Source organism: Rhinolophus ferrumequinum, chromosome 5 (assembly GCF_004115265.2).
Source record: "Rhinolophus ferrumequinum isolate MPI-CBG mRhiFer1 chromosome 5, mRhiFer1_v1.p, whole genome shotgun sequence".
NCBI lineage: Eukaryota > Metazoa > Chordata > Mammalia > Chiroptera > Rhinolophidae > Rhinolophus > Rhinolophus ferrumequinum.
The window spans coordinates 17256411-17274304 of NC_046288.1; the positions used below are offsets into that span (position 1 = coordinate 17256411).

Below are 17894 nucleotides of genomic sequence, written 5' to 3' on the forward strand. Positions count from 1 at the left end.
CGGGTCACAAGCACCTTATATTGTAGCTTTTCTTTTTCCAAAAGGCAATTCCATAAGATTGACAAAATTTAAAAAGACAACCCACCCAGATGCTTTTCAATACATCACCTAAGATGACACCATTTCAGGGGTAACTACCATTAAGGTCCTTTGCTTTCAAGTTTTTTGAGAAGTTTATTTTTCTCATCTGAACACCTGTTACACAAGTAGCAAACTGTATTACAGTGACGCGACATTTTTTAATTCACAGGAAGTTCTAGAATTAATTTATAGTGCCCATTTAACCTCCATGGAATATAATTATATCTAAGAATGCTTATAACTAAGTATCCTAAGTTAAGGAAACCAAGGCCATGGGAGTTGAGCGGTTTCCCTCAAATACCAGCAGAGAAGCGTACGCCCAAATCAGGCAACCAGAACCATTACAGATACTCACCTCCTGGCTTGGTACAGGCACCTAGAAGATTCACCACATTGAGATGGTGGCCGATATGGATGAGGATCTTGAGTTCAGACATGAGGGCTCGGTGTTCACTGTGTGTTGCTCCTTCTACAAATACAGGGAAAAAAGGGAGATCATAAATGTGAGCATTACCTTAGGAAGATTGATGCATCTGTGCAACTTACTCTCCAGGGACAACACAACTGTAGCCCAATTTACAGACTACGTGCATTCCCCCAGAAGTCAAGTATAAATTATAATTTTTAGTTCTAAATCAAATTCTTACTTTAAGTGCACCCAGAATGTTTGATATTTAAAGGAATCCATTGTGAAGTCTTTTGCAAAGTGGAGAATACGTCTGCAAATGGAATCATGCCCAGATTTTCTTCTTTTACAAAACTGGATTTTCATAAATCAGGTTTACTATGTTTCTTAGGGCCTGATTATTTCAGTGCTTCCTCATAAGGAAGCAACACCATGTATTAAATATCCTCATGTGTTAGGGGCTACGCTGAAGTTCCTGCCAATCTGTGCTGAGCAGGAAACTTAACAAGGGCCAGCTGGCAAGGCCAGTTGGCACACAAGGCTGATGAGGCTAAGACTGTGAGTTTGATCCAATACCGACCAGTACACTTCCCTCTAATCCAGACACAGTCCACACCTTCAGGTCCTGATGAGCCAGATCAAAATTACACATCCCCTTTGCCACAAGGGAGAACAGGCAAAAGGACAAGATGGCTTTGAAATGCACAAGACCTATGGCAAAGGGTAGGTGGCATCGTCTCCTTCAATGAAAGCACCTCACAATTGGAGCAAAGAGCTCTATACGCACCACCTCCCCAAATTAAAACGGCAAAACCAGAATTACATTACTATTAGGATTAACAACTGGTTATAAAGCTTTTAATTTTTTAAATATCACCCATAATCCTGTTTTCCTAGCACAACCGTTCTTATTTTGCATATTATCTGTCATATGTGAAATCTTTTATATATATTCTTAAGTCTAGGGACCATGCTGTTTTTGTACTCTACTGTTTTGACTTATTACATCAAATTTCTTTTCATATTTCTGGACGGTCTATAATTATCTTACTAATGCACCATAATATATTGAAAAACAGTGTTGATATAACCAAGGTTTTTTTCTTTACCTATAGCCACTAAGTACAGTTGTGCCCGGCACAAGGACCCCCCGGTAAGGTGGGGAAGTGGGGGGATCCCTGAAACCCACCCCCAGCTTTGCCTGCCTGGCTGAGTACCCTGGCATGAGGCTATACAAGAGGAACATTTTTCCAATTTGCCCAAAGATGTATAGGCTGACCGCATGCTTGGATAGTAGGCTATAAGCCATCATCATGTTGAAAGACGAGATGGAACAGATACAGGGATATATCACCATATAATGTTGCTTTTACCTTTCAGCATTTTGACGGCCACTGTCTTGCAGGTTGCTGTCTTGTCGATTCCAAAGGCATCTGCTTCAATCACTTGGCCAAAAGCGCCACGGCCAAGAGGCTTACCTACAGTAACCAAGGGCAGCAGCAACAAAACAGATGGGTTAATACACCACCAGAGTAACCTACAGAGATTCAAAGCAGTTAGGGTGACCATACACCCCCGTTTAACATGAACAGTACAGTTTACTTCCGTGCACTGCTTTATTTAATATCTCCCCTCTCACTCTCCAAATGTCCCGCTTTGGATGAGGGACCCGACATCTAAGTGACTAAAAAGATGATTATTCAAATTCAAGAGAGAGAGTGAATGTTCCTAAACCAGAATTCAACATTTCAATAGACCAGATTGGTCATCATCCTCAAAAAAGAAGAGATGGCCTGATAAACCCAGTATCAAATCGCTATCACTTGAAAACACACCTAGTTTCAGCCGGTCTCTGGGGAATTCCCATTTGCTGGCATCATAAGGCAGCCGTTCACAGTGCTCATCCAAAGGGAGTTCATCTGGGTCCATGACGATGGACAAGTAGCCTGTCTTCAGTTCCCCTCCATTGGCCTGGAAGGCATTGCTTCTTTAAGTCACACACACTCTGTTGTTTGGCTGTTGTTTTGTGTATTTGTTATTGTTTTGATGGCAGCCCCATTCCTGATGTCTCATTTTCAAATAAAACTCATGGCCTTTAACAGTAGTCCTATTATAATCCTGTTTTCAGTGTCCCCTCAACTCCCAAATGAATTCAGTTCTTAAATCTTAATTACACTAGACAGTCCAAACCCTTTTCCCCCTGTAGAGGCTTCTATCAATTAAAGCCCTATGCTCCAGCCAACAGAAAGTGGGCAAGAATGTTATTGTATTGAAATAAACTGTGTCCATTGAGCCAATAATAATGGGAAGAAACAACTCAAAGAGCCCTAGTCAGCTTTCATTAATCATGAAAACCAACGTGCATGGCATAGAAGAGAAATTATTTTGTTACCCGCTTAACAGTCCGTAGAATGATGACAAGAAGTAGCCAGAAGAACATGGCAATCACAGCAGTGCCTACCAGAATAATAACTTCCAAGTTTGTCTTTTCCTGGGCACCTGGAAAGACACAATGGAATAAGCATCAACAGTTAGAAACTTCTACTTTTTGATATAAGACAACAAAATTCAACACTAAAGCAAGATCTCAAACTTACCAACATTGAAAAATCCTAAACAATAATAGTCACAAACTTCTAACTTGGATGAAGTCTGTAATGTTCTTAGTGGACAATTTAAAGTTCGCAAAATGTTGCAAAGTGTCCTTCGATAGATGAATGGATAAAAAAGATGTGGTATATATACACAATGGAATACTACTCTGCCATAACAAAAGATGAAATAGTGCCGTTTGCAACAACATGGATGGATCTTGAGATTATTAGCTAAGTGAAATAAGTCAGACAGAAAAAGTCGAGAACCACATGATTTTACTGATATGTGGTATATAAAACTGAAAACAACAAAAGAACAAGACAAAAAAATGAAGAAACAAAAACTCATAGACACAGACAATAGCTTAGTGGTTACCAGAGGGTAAGGGAGGAGGGGAGAGGTAGATGAGGGTAAAAGGGATCAAATATATGGTGATGGAAGGAGAACTGATTCTGGGTGGTGAACACACAATGTGATATATTATATAGATGATGTATTACAGAATTGTACACCTGAAACCTATGTAACTTTACTAAAAATTGTCACCCCAATAAACTTTAATTTTAAAAAAAAATGTTGCTCATGAAAACTTCCAACAATAAAATCTTAAAATAATTATGTATAGAAATATTAATGTCTTCAAAGACAAGCATAGAAAGTGTTTGGAGGGAGAGCCAACTTTGATGGAAAGAAAACAGATCATGTTCTATTAAGAAGAAAAGTATTTCCATTTGGAAAAGATAAACATCTGGTTTTACACTGATAGTCTATGTTTTGATCTATATAGAGTTTGAGAAAGGATCGTTTAAGAAACCAAATAGGGAAATCTTTGGCCAGAGAGTTATTGATGATAACACACCTACTAGGTGCTCTCACATATCACTTTAAATGTGTCATCCTACTTAATTTTAACAACCCTCAGTTTTCAGATGGAGAAACAAGCTCAGGGAGGTTAAGTTACTTCATCAAGGACACACCACCAGATGGTAGAATGTTCACGAGTTAAACAAGGTCTGTCTGACACCAGTTAACCATTACATTACCCTGTCCTTGTGTGTCAGAAGCCTGAGTGAGGAAAAAAGAGAGAGCCAAAATGAGTGCATGCAACATGGTCTGGCAGTATGAGTTTAAAACCACTCATGAAAAGAAAGAGAAAAAGCTAGAGGTGGACAAAGAAAGCTGCAGAAGCTCAGGGCTCCAGAGGACAGCTCTGAGTGGAGAAATTAAACCCAGAGGAGGCTTTCCACTACGAGTGATTAGCAAACAAGTGATAAGGAAGCAATTATCACTTAGGGTTCTCATCGGATGAGGGCAGTGTGAATCAAAGCTATGAGTCTCCCACTCACAGAAACCTCAAGAACGCAGAAAGACAAGTACGAAGTAATTAGTTAGCAAAATACGAGTTAACAGTTGAGAGACACGCATCAAGGACATTTGGAAGTAGATTTTGTTTCTCTGGTGCTCCTACTGAAGTAACTTATACATCGAGATTTTAAAATCCATTTATGCAAAGTAAAAAGTTCAAAGATTCAATTGTCTATATAAGTTTGTGTGTTAATATTCCCATAATAACATTTGGGAACCTAGCAGGAAAATTAAATATTTACCTCTTCCTTTCTTAGTATTCTCTTCGGGTGAGAAGTAAATATAATCCCTGTGCCAATATTACCTCGTTGGATATCAGTAACCAGCCACAGAGAGTTAACGGATGTGAGACAGAGCACAGGAGAGAATTGGAAGTCTGCCTTAGGATTTGCCCTAAAACATGAGGCACGTTGGAAGTGGTCACACCACCACAGCACTTGACATCTTTATTAATTTCATGCACTTGAAGTCTTTATTTGCAAGTGCAGTTTATGAAATGGTAATAAGCCTACAGATTTGAAAATAAGTCAAGGTATTGAGATGCGATACTTGGCAACAGAGATTTAACAGATTAAAGGGAATACATCCTAGACTTTGAGAGACACGTTAGAATGAGTTCATAGAAATCTGTCAATTCCTCCATCCGTCACCATCCTTCTTTCTTCCCCTTGCATATCATTCCTTCACCCACATAATGCACTTTCATTGTCCCTCTGATGGGTTATTTTTTTTAAAAAGGCATAGGAATACACTTCTGAAGATAAAATATTCTGTCACAAATTACCTTTTCCATCTGAGAAAAATGCCAGATTTCAAATCATTCCTGCATATACATACAAGTTTCCTTTCACATTTAGATAAGAACCCAAATTTTTCCATTTCAGAGAAGCAATGGTCTATTGTTCACAAATGAATCTTAATTATCTTTAGTCCAGGGAAAACTATGAACCTTTGTGACTTTTTGGATAGTGTTGATTTTCATGGCTAGGCAGTAATTCTAATGTTTTTCCAAATAAATATAGAGGTATAATTCCATAACAAGTTAATTGAGCCAGTCAGATGAAGAAAGAATCAGGGAAAGGAGGATATTCTATCTGCCTGGCTATTAATTTTTCTATAATGAGAACTGCAGAGATAGAAATGTGATGCAAACAGAATGAAAATAACAGTAATTATGTTTTCTGGTTAAAATAATATATACTTATAGTAGAAAATTTACAAAATACAAAGAATATCAAAAATCACCTATAACCTTCCCGGAACCTAATGTGTATGAGTATATATATGTAAGATACAAGCTAATTTTTAAAAACCATCTGATATGTTTATGAAGTCCCACTGACCTTCTACTATGAAAAATGCCTCCACTTTTGCACACCCAAGGACATTGCATGCCTGGCAGGTGTAGAGACCTTCATCCTCCTTCCTCACCCTGCGAATAGTTAGGTTCCGGTTTCCATCTTTCAGTACGATGCCTGAGAAAGGAAAAAAAATGATTATTTTTATTTATAACATGGTCTGGTGGCGTTTTTCAGGAATATTTTTAAAAATATAAATGATGCCCCACATCTTGGGCTATTATCTAACTCCCAAGAGTCATACTGGATCAACTGCTGACCCATCACCGCTGGCTTCCATAAGAATTCAACAAGGTTCTGAATACTCTGATTCTGAGTCTATGAAATGAGCTGGACCATGGACAGAAAGATTGCTATTTTTTTCTTTCTAAGACAAATCAAGAAATAATATGGATTTTAGACAACATCTCCAGGAAAATTCTGCAACTAAAGAGAGATAGGCATGTTTTATTCACCTGAGTCCTCCACAAGTGTCTCGTTATCTTTAAACCATGAAATCCGTGGAGAGGGATTCCCAGATGCTGTGCATGAAACTTCGATGGTTTCACCAATACTTGTTGTCTGATTCTCCAGGTTTCCGGTCATCATTGGTGCCATACGTTCTATGCACACACAAAAAGAAAACAGAACATGTAGGTATAGTGTTTGAAATGCTTTGAGTATCAGTAAACTGCTGATTTACCAAGCTGAACACACACAGAGGTTGATAACACTACCACTGGTCACTGAATCAAGTGAAATGAAACCAATAAGTCAGGACAGCTCATACAGATGACTGTATCTCTTTGAACATTCATGTTAGTGATTCAAGCTGGTAACCACAACACATCACAAAACAAAGGTTGTCACCCTTGTGGCTTTTTCCTCCAATCAGATATGGCTTCCCTCCCATGAAAGTTCTAGAGGCACGTTTCTCCTAGGAAGTGCAAAACTTCAGGGTAATTCAACAAACAAAGAATGTCTTATGTGTACTTGGTACTTTTTACAAATCTCATTGATACTATTTCTGTCACTCTCAGTCACGATGGACAGGAGTGCTAGCCTTATTTTACAGATGAAGTAACTGCAGTTCAGGGGATTAAATGACTTGCCCAAGTCCCTGCAACTAAGTAAACAGGTGAATTAATAGCATCTGGTGAGCCTAAAAGACTAGTCCAACGCTTTTCCATGAGAACACAAGTAATACAACAATAACCTAAGGACAGTCCAATTATTTAAATTTAAAGAAAATTAAGCCCATGAGTATTTGTTTACATGTACAGCAAAACTTTAAATTTACCCTTTTCCTGTAAATCATCAAAGTACTGTGGTAATACCTTGTCCAAATCAAGTGAACATCAAAAGGGATCTTGCTGAAAGAATCCATTTCAACACTTAGCAAAATGAAATTACCTTAATAAGTAAACTATACTGGAGTTAAAATAAATGTCCTGGATTCTAGTCTGTTTCTAAAAATAATGTTTGAGAAACAACCTGGGAGTCCTTAGGGAAGTAACCAGCTCATTGTGAGCACACAGATCTCGGTCATGGCAAAGCCAGGAGCCTCTTTCACATCCCTTTCTGAATTCTTCCATTAGCTTGAAACCAGACCAGTCACCAAGGTGAACAGAAAATATAGTCATATATGTGGTGTGATTTGAAGAGTCCTAGAATGACTTCACCCAAAAATATCTCTTCTTTCCACACCCGAGTCTTACATTAGCAAGTCTTACACTATTCTAGTGTCCATCTGAAGATACCTCTTAAAATGTGCCAAGGCCTCTGAAGACGGTATCCTCAAAATCTGGGTATAGATTAGTTTACCTTGGCAGTTCCCCTTCATAACAATAAAAAACGGAACACATGCATTCTAAAAACTGGGAAGGACACAAAGAACAGGAGAAAAGGGAAGGCAATGGCACAAAGAGAAACTCCCCAAATTTGCCTGATCTGCCAAGACAGAGCCATGGCTACACAGATTTTGTGCAAAGCACAAGGTTAGATGAGTGGCTTCAAAGGGAATTTTCAAAGTTATATGCTCACTAAAATTGTCATCTCATGGACCTTGAACGACGCTGAGATGACACAGAGGTCCAGGCTTTAGGGTAGCACCCCTCCCATGGGCTCTCATAGGTCCTAAACAATCCCCCGTCACATTCTTCATGCAGCAGGTATCCCACCGAGCACCTAGCATGTACTGCTATGTTCTAGGACTGGAGCATAGCATGGACTAAAACAGAAAACATTTTACGTCCACATGGACACAGAGCCTTAACTGTACTATGACTGCCCATGGGTATCTGTGTTCTCATCCGGTCTACCTATTCATCCTCTTGGCTCGTACTAGACATTCAATAAATATGTGTCTATTTAAATAAATGAATGCCCAAGAATAAGGCAGAAATTTCCCTGGTTCAGGCTAATCCCTTGCAGAGTTATTCCACCTTCACTGGTTGGAAAGACCCATGCTATTTTCTCTTTTTAATACATCACTTCACCATTAGTAGCTTCCTTCTGCCTCAAATGAATAAGACAAGTGTGTACCAGTCAACTTCGTAAGTTCTTAGAGGATGGCAATCTTGGCTCAGCACCTGAAAGCACCACATTTAAGGCATTCTGATGGCCTCTGGGAGATCCAGGGTTGCCTCCCTACCTAGGACTGTCAGCTGCCTGACCACGCAATGTCTTTTCTTGGTCTTCCTGTCCTGAGCAAAGCAGACGTAGTTTCCTTGATCCTGCAAGGATGCATTCTGGAGCTCCATGATCAGAATGACATTTGTGCTATTAGAGAACATGGTAGCATTCATTTTCGAAAGAGAATCCAAGTTCTTGCAAACAGGTGGGGGCACAGCCTGTGGGCCAAGTTTGTACCATGTGAGGTTCTCAAATGTAGTTCTGTCTGCGCTGCACAACAGAGACACGCTCTCCTGTTCGGTTGGCTGGGTGCCAGGATGCAGAGTGATTTCAGGACCCCCTGAAATGTAAAACCTGTGGTTAGAAGATAATGATTCAACTTGGGCAGCACATTATTGTCTTCTTGTTGCTTTCAAATTGCTATAAAACATCAGGAGAAGTGAAGCTTTAGGAATCCCAGATGATATAATACAAGGAGGCAACAAAACTGGACAATTCAGGTCCCAAAAGGTATTGTTTTACGAAAATATATTATTTGGAAATGTAAATTTATCAACTCTCCAATCAACTAAAGCTTAGCCATAAAACTAAGATGAATAGACAAAATCAGCATCGGGAGGGCACTGCTCCTGTCATAACGGCTTCCACAAAACGAAACCTTGTCAATTGGTCAGCAACAAGTCCACCAATATTGACTTAATCCCAATAAGCCAATCACTGTGCTAGGCTCTGATGACAGAGACATAAATATGATGCAAGACTTGTGATTCAAAAGCACGTGTGAAACACTCTCTCTCCAGTAAAGTCAGATGTATTGACTTCACATGAGCCCAGGACCTACCTGAGGAATTTCAATTCATGAACAAAAGTATCATTTATCAATGCAAGTCTTCTTCCTAAATACCATGCCACTCACAGGAATGGCAAGGACTACAGAGTACCAGACAGCACCCACTTGGCAAGAGAACCAGCCCACCCCTCGGAGAGTATTACTTACTGGTCACGTGAAAGGAGATAACCCTCTGTCCTCTCCCAACTTTGTTGACCGCTTCACATTTGTACAAAGCTGACACATTTGCTGCTTGGATAACAAGGGTACTTATAGTCTGTGGAAAAAAAAAAAAAATCCCAGGCTATAAACAAAGGAGGCGGTGTTTATGCACATTCATTCAGACTAAAATCCAGCCATCCCCACAACCGCTATGACCGGCCTACTCCACTCATACTACTACAGTGACCACTCTCAAACCTATGCAAGTATAATTATGCTGGTGGAGCTCACACATTACGCAAAATGGGCTTTGGAAACCATGTGTTTTAATATAACATAGTTTCTCATTTTCAAACTTGTAAAATCAGAATCACCTTACAACAGATGTATAGATTTAATGGCATATGTGTTTTATCTTTCTCTAAGCTAGGAATAAGACATTGGTACATCTAAAAGTCAATGCTGTTTTCAAACTGACTTAATCTGCTAGTATTTTATCATCTAATTTATTTGATTATCAGTCTCCAATATTTCTCACATATCATACCCTGTTTCCACACCATCCTTCCATAAAAGAGAGAGAAAGAGACAGATTTTCAAATTAAAGAACTTCAAACTCACCTTGTTTTTTCCTTCAATTAGGGCAATTTGATTTTTGTTGACTTCAATTTTATTTCCCCCTTGGAAATCCTTCACATTTCTCCATTCTTTACAAGTATATGGGTTTGTCATTAATACAGTTTGACTATAAGAAAAAGATAACAGATCGTATTATGATCTAATTTTTCATTAATTCAAATCAATAGTAAGGAAAGGAGCCAGACTTTGGTTATTATGTTCGCAGGAGTAACTTTCAATGCACCCTACCACGTTACCAGAGTTGGTGCCAATTAAAAATAGGCCTCAGCAATGAAGGAAGAGGTTCTAGGTAGATTCATTCAGGATACAGGAGGGAAGCAGCTATTCTGGGAATAAACTTCCATTCATAAATTGGATCGACAAGACAATTCAAGTTAATTTAGTTCAAAGGAAGCCAAGGAAACTCAGAAGCCATTGGGCTCCTTAAAGTAATCTCTCTGGGACTATGGCCTTTGTGTAGGAAATGGTGAGCATCTGAGGAAGAAACTAGCAGTGGCCATCTCAAAAACAACAACAGGAAGTGAACTGCGTAGGGTAGCGGTGGGTGGCTTGTTGTTATTTTTTTTTTTCCTAAGGATGTCTGGACTTGTGTTAGAACCTGATAAGCTGGGCCTGAGGCTGAGGGCTGCAGCTAGGTCTATCTGTCCCTTGCAACCAGCAGCACTTCCTCAAGATGAACCTTCTCGCAGATAAGAAGGAGAGATAAGGTATTCACCAAGTGATTTGTATAAAGAAAGAAAACAAAGATGGGCAATTAGCGAAGTGAGCAAAGAGCCTGCATTTGCAAAGGTACAGCAGGGCTAACCTAGGAAGAGAGAGCTAGCTAACGTCAAAGCAGAATGCCTCAAGGAAAGACATCTCATAAAACGTCAGATAGAGAAAGGTGGAGGGAGACCACAGTACCACCTGAGGGATAACTTTCTTAAAGATAGCCATCTCAGTTTAGAATGGAATCAGATCAGAGCTTGGCTGGAAGAAATGCAAGATGGCAGGAAAAGAGGGCACGGCCCTACTCACGTAGGGTTGTAGGTGCACTCTTCCTCCAGCTGCCAATACCAGTTGATGTAACTCGGGGGCGGAACAGCATAGACCGTGCACGTCAGCGTTTGGGTGGTGCCGTACTTGTAAGAGTCCACGGGAGAGATGAGAGATTTCTCGCCAATCTGGGGTGGGACTGGATATGGGAAACACAACTTTTGAATTGTCAATCAGCTTTGAGGAATGGAAAGCAGAAGTTTTCAGCAACTAAAGCCTACGTATTTCTTAGCAGATGATTTTGCTCCCATTTGGTTTCTCAAAGAATATCTAGACTTGGAAACAGGAGACCTGACTTCTAGTGATACTACTACTATTACTACTACTACTAATAATAATAACAATAACAATAATAATAATACAATAAGTTGAATCACTCTGTGCACATCTCGCCACTGTGTGCCTCAGTTTTTCTCATCTACATTATAAGGATAATTCTCCTCATCCTCCAATCTCATAAGATTAGGGCAAAAAGGAAAGGAAATAGTTGTGAATAATATAGTAAATACATTTATTATGTAACGAGTATTGTTCTAATTCTTTACATTGACTAATTCATTTAATCCACACAACCACTATTATTGTCCTCCATTTTACACATGAGAAAAATGAAACACAGAAAAGATAAATGACTTGCTCAGGGTCACTCACCTCTTCTGCTTCTCCATCGTCTCCCTCTCCTTCTTCACCTTCCTTCCTCCCTCCCTCTCTCCCTTTTTTCCTTTCTTTCTTTTTTCGCTCCAAAGTCATTCATGTGAAACTATTTCCTCATCACTTTCAACCTAAAGCCTTAGATTAAACTTTCAAAACTTGACTTCTTTTTTGTGTTTATTTTATATAGCAGGGTAAATACTAGAGCAAGTCAAATGTTTAGTTACTTCATTAATTAATGATATAGGGTTATTTGCTGTCCATTTTTACATCTTTATTTCTTGTTCATTTCCTTCCCCCCACCTTACTTATCAGCTTTCCACTTTTTCTCCACTCCCCTATCCTCTACTCCCAAGTGGCTTCTAAGCGACATTTCTGGATGCTGTTATCTTTAAAATACTCCCTGAAGCTGATAGCCCAGCAAAGAAATAAAGCCAACTTCAACAGACATACAGGCAGTGGCAGGATATATGGGGAAGCACCTTCATGTCACACGAGAAGATTCTGAAGTTTTAATATGGCATGCCAGCAGGGAGAACAAAGAATTATAACAGAGAAGAATTTCCCAAACTGTGTTTCAGGAAAGATATTAATGAATTTATTGGTGGAGGAGGGGATGCTCTGGTTAAATAAGTTTGTTAAACCTTGAACGCTCTGTATTTCTCCCCCTGGAGAATGGCAAAACACATTTAGAGTATTAAAGGCCCTGAGAAGTCCTGCAATAAAGACACCTGTTTTACATCAACTTAGCATCTCCCACATTTACTTGATTATGACACCCCTTCCCACCCCCCACTCCCCCAGTCACTTATGTATATCTTTCAATTTGGGAAAATAAAGTTCAAATCATCCTTAAATCAATAACTTACTATCTTAGCTTTCCAGCCTCAGAGTCAAATCCTAGACTCCTGCTTAAAAAAAAAAAAAAATGGAAACACTTCCAACCAACCGACAGTGTCCACCTGCCTGGGCATCACAGATACATCAACTACAAAGTCAAATTAGAAGCTTCCCACAAAATTCAAAAAGAGTCTTATACAGGTGCATGCCAGATATGTAATGCCATGAGACAGGAGCAAAGTTAGTACAGCTTAAACTTGTGAACTGTCCCCACAGGCATTCTTATTTTACAGCATTTAGCCATCGAGGGGAGATCTACTTTAATCTTGCATTTGACCACCAGACAGTTCATTCATACGGCCTCCTAAGCAAACATGTCCACTGCACACTGTTCTACACCTCATTTCAACTCCACTGCTCTGGACCATTTTAATATACCAGAGCCCATTCATGATGTGACTGAAACAGCAGGCAACCAAGGAATGGTGGCTTGGCTGTTTAGGAAGACATAATCAAACTCTGCTTAATACATTTTGGGCAGAGAAGGAAAACCGCATGGACTCACCATTCACAACCAGAGATACTACATGGCTCTGTTTCTCCTTTGAAATGGGATTGGTAAGGACGATAGTGTAATTTCCTGTATCTTTTTCACTCACTTCCACAATAGTCAGTACATGCCCCACTTTAATTGTGTGATTGGACTCAATGGGTCTTCCATTTTTATACCTATGGGGGGGGAAAAATCCCAGGAATCAGTACAATTTAAGGATTTGCTTTCATGTGACACAATGCTTTACATTTATTTCCAAGAGTTACCATTTTATTTCTGGGGGAGGGTAACCAAGGCACTTCACGGGCACTCTCACACGGTCTCCCACCGTGGCTTCCACCAAAGATTCCATGCCACTATCAAAGGCAACAAAAGGTTTTTCTGGAAAAAAATAAAAATAATTATTCTCATAAATGTCAGCTTACTGTAAGTGGTCATTTGGTTTATATTTCATTTCAAGTGAAGATGTCTGAATTCAGAGAGTCCCCATGTTTCCTTGCTATAGGTCACATTCTAGCTTCTCCCACAGCACCAGGCTTTGTGTTTGCTTGCTCTCTCCCCAAGTTCACTCTGCAAGCTGATTGACTGCTCAAGTCTCAAGTCAAGCATTTTCTCCTCTGTAGAGCTTTCTCTCAGTCCCCCAGGGATGCTTGGGTGCTCCTTCTCCCCTGCTCCTATAACACTATACATACCCCACCTGTGCCTGAGGACTCAGTCGTCAGACATCTTTGCTTCATCTACACCTTGGTCTACTCTCAGGCATAAAATGCCATTCACAGCTTCATAAATTTACATCTCCTGCCCTGACTTCTCTAGGTTCCAGGTTTATATATTAAATATCTCCTTTTGGGTGTTTAATGGGCATCTCCAAATGAACATATCCAGTCCTGTTTCCCCTAATCTTACTCTCTTCTCTATCTTCCCTATCTCAGTAGATAAAATCACCATTCACTCAGTTGCTCATGCTAAAAACTCAAAGGTCATATTCCATTCTCTTTCTCTTACACTCCACAGCCAATGAATCAACAGGCAGATTCTACTTGGCTCTCTATTCAAAAATATATCCAAAGTCAGATCACTTCTCACCACTTCTACCTCTACCACTTTGTCCAAGCTACTCACCATCTGTCACCTGGATTATTGCAATTAGCCCCCTAATTAGTCTCCCTATTTCTGCCTTTACTTCCCTAAAAAAAAAATCCCAAAAAAACAACAACAAAAAAAAACCCAAAAATCATAGTAATCCTATAAAAACATAAGCCAGAACACATCTCTCTCTCTGCTCAAAACCCTTCTAAGCATTCCCATATTATAAAACCCAAAGCCCTTACCAAGGCTTATAAATTGTGTACCACATAAATTATCGTCTAAACTGAGACATTTATGTGAGTGAAAGAGAATAAATAAGAAATTATTTGCTCAAAGCCCCACAGAAAGTAATTAAATCCAGGTTTTTCCAACTGCAAAGCCCATGCTTATTCAAGTAGGACTCTCAGCCTTGCAATAAAATGAAAATTTAAAAACTATCTTAGATAATAACACTCTGCTTGTAGTAATAATAATAATAGCAGCAGCAACAATTACAACAAGTACTATTTAGTGAGCATAAGTGATGTACTGGCCCTTCTCATCATTAATCATTAAAGTTAGGATTTGAACCCAAGTTACGCTCTTGACCTCTAGGTCATGTGGCCTCCCTAGCAAGAGTTCAAAAATATCTTCTGAATGAACAAAACAGGAATCACTAGTGGACCTACATTTATATAAATTATCTCACTTTGCACGGTACAGCATAATTCCAAAGGAGATCTTAGCTTACCGTGGACCCTGACGAATGTGCTGTTCTTCTTGGCCATCAGCCCACTGGAAGCCACACAGGTGTACGACCCTTGGTCACTCCGGTTTACATTAGCTATAGTGAAGGTGCTCAAAAATGTCTTCATCTCACTCCCAGACTGGGCTTTTAGTTCCCGGTTTACAAGTTTCTGATGCTGATGCTGAAAAAAGAGTTTACTGAATTTCCAAAGTCCAGCATAACATTACCCAGTAGCTTCTAGATACCCACAACACCAAGTCTTGGCCCTTGGTGAACACTGTTTACTGCTAATAGAGTGACTTCAGAACTTCTAACATATTTAGACAACAAATATTTGGTTTCAGTAGAAATAAATGGAATCAAATGAATTAGGATTCTTAGAACCTCACATAATGGAAATGAGATGGATATGAACTGCAGAAACATAGGCAAATAAGGCCACTGTTTAAGGAGAAGTGTGTCTCATGCCAGTTCTTGAAAAGAAACTCCACTCACTCCCTTAAAGGGAAAATAGATCAAGGACTTTGGAGAACAGAGAAACAACACAACCTGGGAAGATGTAATCACTCAGAAAATACTACTCATCACTGCCTGATTATATCAGAGTGAGACAGAGTTCTTGGCATTGCATCTTTTTTTCCATGGATGCTGTCTGTTCTGCAATTCTCTTAAAATGTATGTATGTATGTGTATATTTGTGTGTGTTAAGGCATTTACATTTTATCTGGCTAGAGAGATCCCTATCTCTCGCAAGCAAACTCTGTTGGGGCTCATTATCAAAATATTTAGAGATCTGGCTTTAAATTGTTAGTGTTACCTTCAAAGAAGGGTATTCCCAGGTGAAGTCAATCCCCACATTTAGTTCAGTCCTTGCTGTACAATTTAAAACAAGCTTCTCTCCAACAGACAGCTCGACTCCGTGAGGGGGGCTCAGAACCACATCATAAATTTTGTACCCTAGAGCAAGTAAATTGAAAAAAACAGAACGTGAGAGGGAAAACAATTTTACTACTTGGCACATTTTTCCAAAAATGATGCAACTTTAAAACATGCCATACCAGCTTTCCCCGAGGGCCTCACCAATACTTGGTAACTCCCAGAAAAAAATGGCCCATAGAGATTTACTAAGCACACCTATGGGAATCTTAGAGATGTAGCCCATGGATAGAAAAGTAGTGAGATTTGAGTAGTCAATAGCCAAGGGGGCCAGCTTTAGTAAATTGCTGAACTTTCCATAATACTGGTATAATTAAAAGAACTGATGCCAAGCAATGCTCTGAACATTAAATTTTCCATAAAATACGTTTCAGTTAATAGTATTCTTCTTCATTCCAGTCTTGGCAAGAAAAGAAAAACTCTTGATTGTACATAGGTTTATTTGATAGAAAAGCATATAGATATGAGTTGCCCAACACCATATTTTGAGTTAATATATTTTTCAAATCCCTTAACTTATACCTTGTACCTTAATCTCTAGGATCTTAATATAGAATGCCTTTATTGTCTGATGATAATGATATAGAAAAATACGGTCTTCTTACCTACAACCGCAACTATGTACATAATAGACTGATAACTTTCGTCATTGATTTTTGCTTCACAGAAGACCATGCCAGCGTAGCTAATCATGTAGCTGGGAATAGTGAAACCTTTCTTGCTGTCCCAGAAAATTCTGTTACCATCAGGAACAAATCTCTTTTCTGGATACCTCTGGGTAGAAAAAGAAATATCAAATATTTAATCGAGTGCTATCCAAAAGTGGAGCCATGTAAAATGACTACTAAAGAATTAATATTTTTAAGAATACAAATTGATTTTAGTTATGGTCATTTTGACCCTCCCTAATGGATCTTTAAATCGCATTGTTGATGTTATATTATAAACAGACTACCCAACTTAATATTAGCTTAAAATTATGAAAATGTAAGAGATGACTGAAGATGTAACTTACTGCACAAAGTGACACATTGAGGTTTGAAATGGACCCAAGACATGGAATCACCACAGTTTTGTTTTTGTTCTCCGTGATGTACACAACTCCATGTTGGTCACTAACAGAAGCAATAAATGGAGATCTGTAATCTAAAAGAAAATTTAATTCTGTTTAATTAATGGTATTTAATAGAAAAGTTGGTTATCTTTCAGGTTCATAAACTCTGACCAGAGAATTCATGGTCATTAATTCATGGCCATGAAATGTCACGGGAATGACATTTCACATTAGGCAAAGGAATCCACAGGTCGATCTGCTGGTAGATATCTGGGTCCAAGGATACACTGCAGGAGGGGTGTGTGTGTGAAAAATCTGAAAGAAAACTCCCAGAATGGGAGTGACTCCTTTTGTAAGTATCATCAATAAGTAGAATATATTTTATAGGTTCCACATTTAAACAGGTCAATCATTATAATTTTTTTTTCAAAATGAAGGAGCATACTTCTTCATTTTTCATATACATTTTCATATACACAGATACATTTTTCATATACACTACATTTTTCGTCTATATAGATTTTAAAGTAAACTTAAGGTTAAATCTGTTCACTTTACCTACTCAGTTTTATTGATGTTAAAAAAAAATTTCATGTTCCCTTTCTCTAGGCAAATAATGTAAATGCCATGAAAATAATGGATTCCAAAAGACCTTTATTTCTTAAACAAAAAATAACTAACAGTTTTTGAATTCAACTATTTCAGAGAAAATTTTATGTGGGTATTTTAAGACTGTGACGACTAGGATAAGATTCTTTATAAAATAATGTTTAATTGTTATTGCATTTAGTTTAAGATTGAGCAGTTGTTAATATCTTCGATGACAAAAACTTGAAAAGCCACCATGGCAGAGTGAGAAGAAAACAAAAGAGATTTTAATGTCGTTGAAACATTGTTCATACAATGATAATACGCTGCGGAGAAACTACCCCATTCTTCAGAGATAGAGTTGATGTGGTGT

At 38.7% G+C, this 17894-nt stretch overlaps 1 protein-coding gene across 2 annotated transcripts in view; it reads right to left on the minus strand.

The window, feature by feature from the left end:
- Positions 1–17894, minus strand: part of KDR (kinase insert domain receptor) — a 41651-nt gene that overhangs the window by 15878 nt on the left and 7879 nt on the right. For both annotated transcript variants that reach the window (XM_033106485.1, XM_033106487.1), the window contains exons 4-19: positions 16895–17025; positions 16485–16653; positions 15761–15900; positions 14947–15124; positions 13394–13508; positions 13140–13303; positions 11066–11222; positions 10031–10154; positions 9416–9524; positions 8438–8758; positions 6261–6407; positions 5791–5922; positions 2880–2986; positions 2323–2458; positions 1861–1965; positions 437–550 (exon numbers count right to left, since the gene is read on the minus strand). In XM_033106485.1, coding sequence (XP_032962376.1) covers positions 437–550; positions 1861–1965; positions 2323–2458; positions 2880–2986; positions 5791–5922; positions 6261–6407; positions 8438–8758; positions 9416–9524; positions 10031–10154; positions 11066–11222; positions 13140–13303; positions 13394–13508; positions 14947–15124; positions 15761–15900; positions 16485–16653; positions 16895–17025 — 2349 coding nt within the window. The remainder of the gene's footprint in view (positions 1–436; positions 551–1860; positions 1966–2322; positions 2459–2879; positions 2987–5790; positions 5923–6260; positions 6408–8437; positions 8759–9415; positions 9525–10030; positions 10155–11065; positions 11223–13139; positions 13304–13393; positions 13509–14946; positions 15125–15760; positions 15901–16484; positions 16654–16894; positions 17026–17894) is intronic.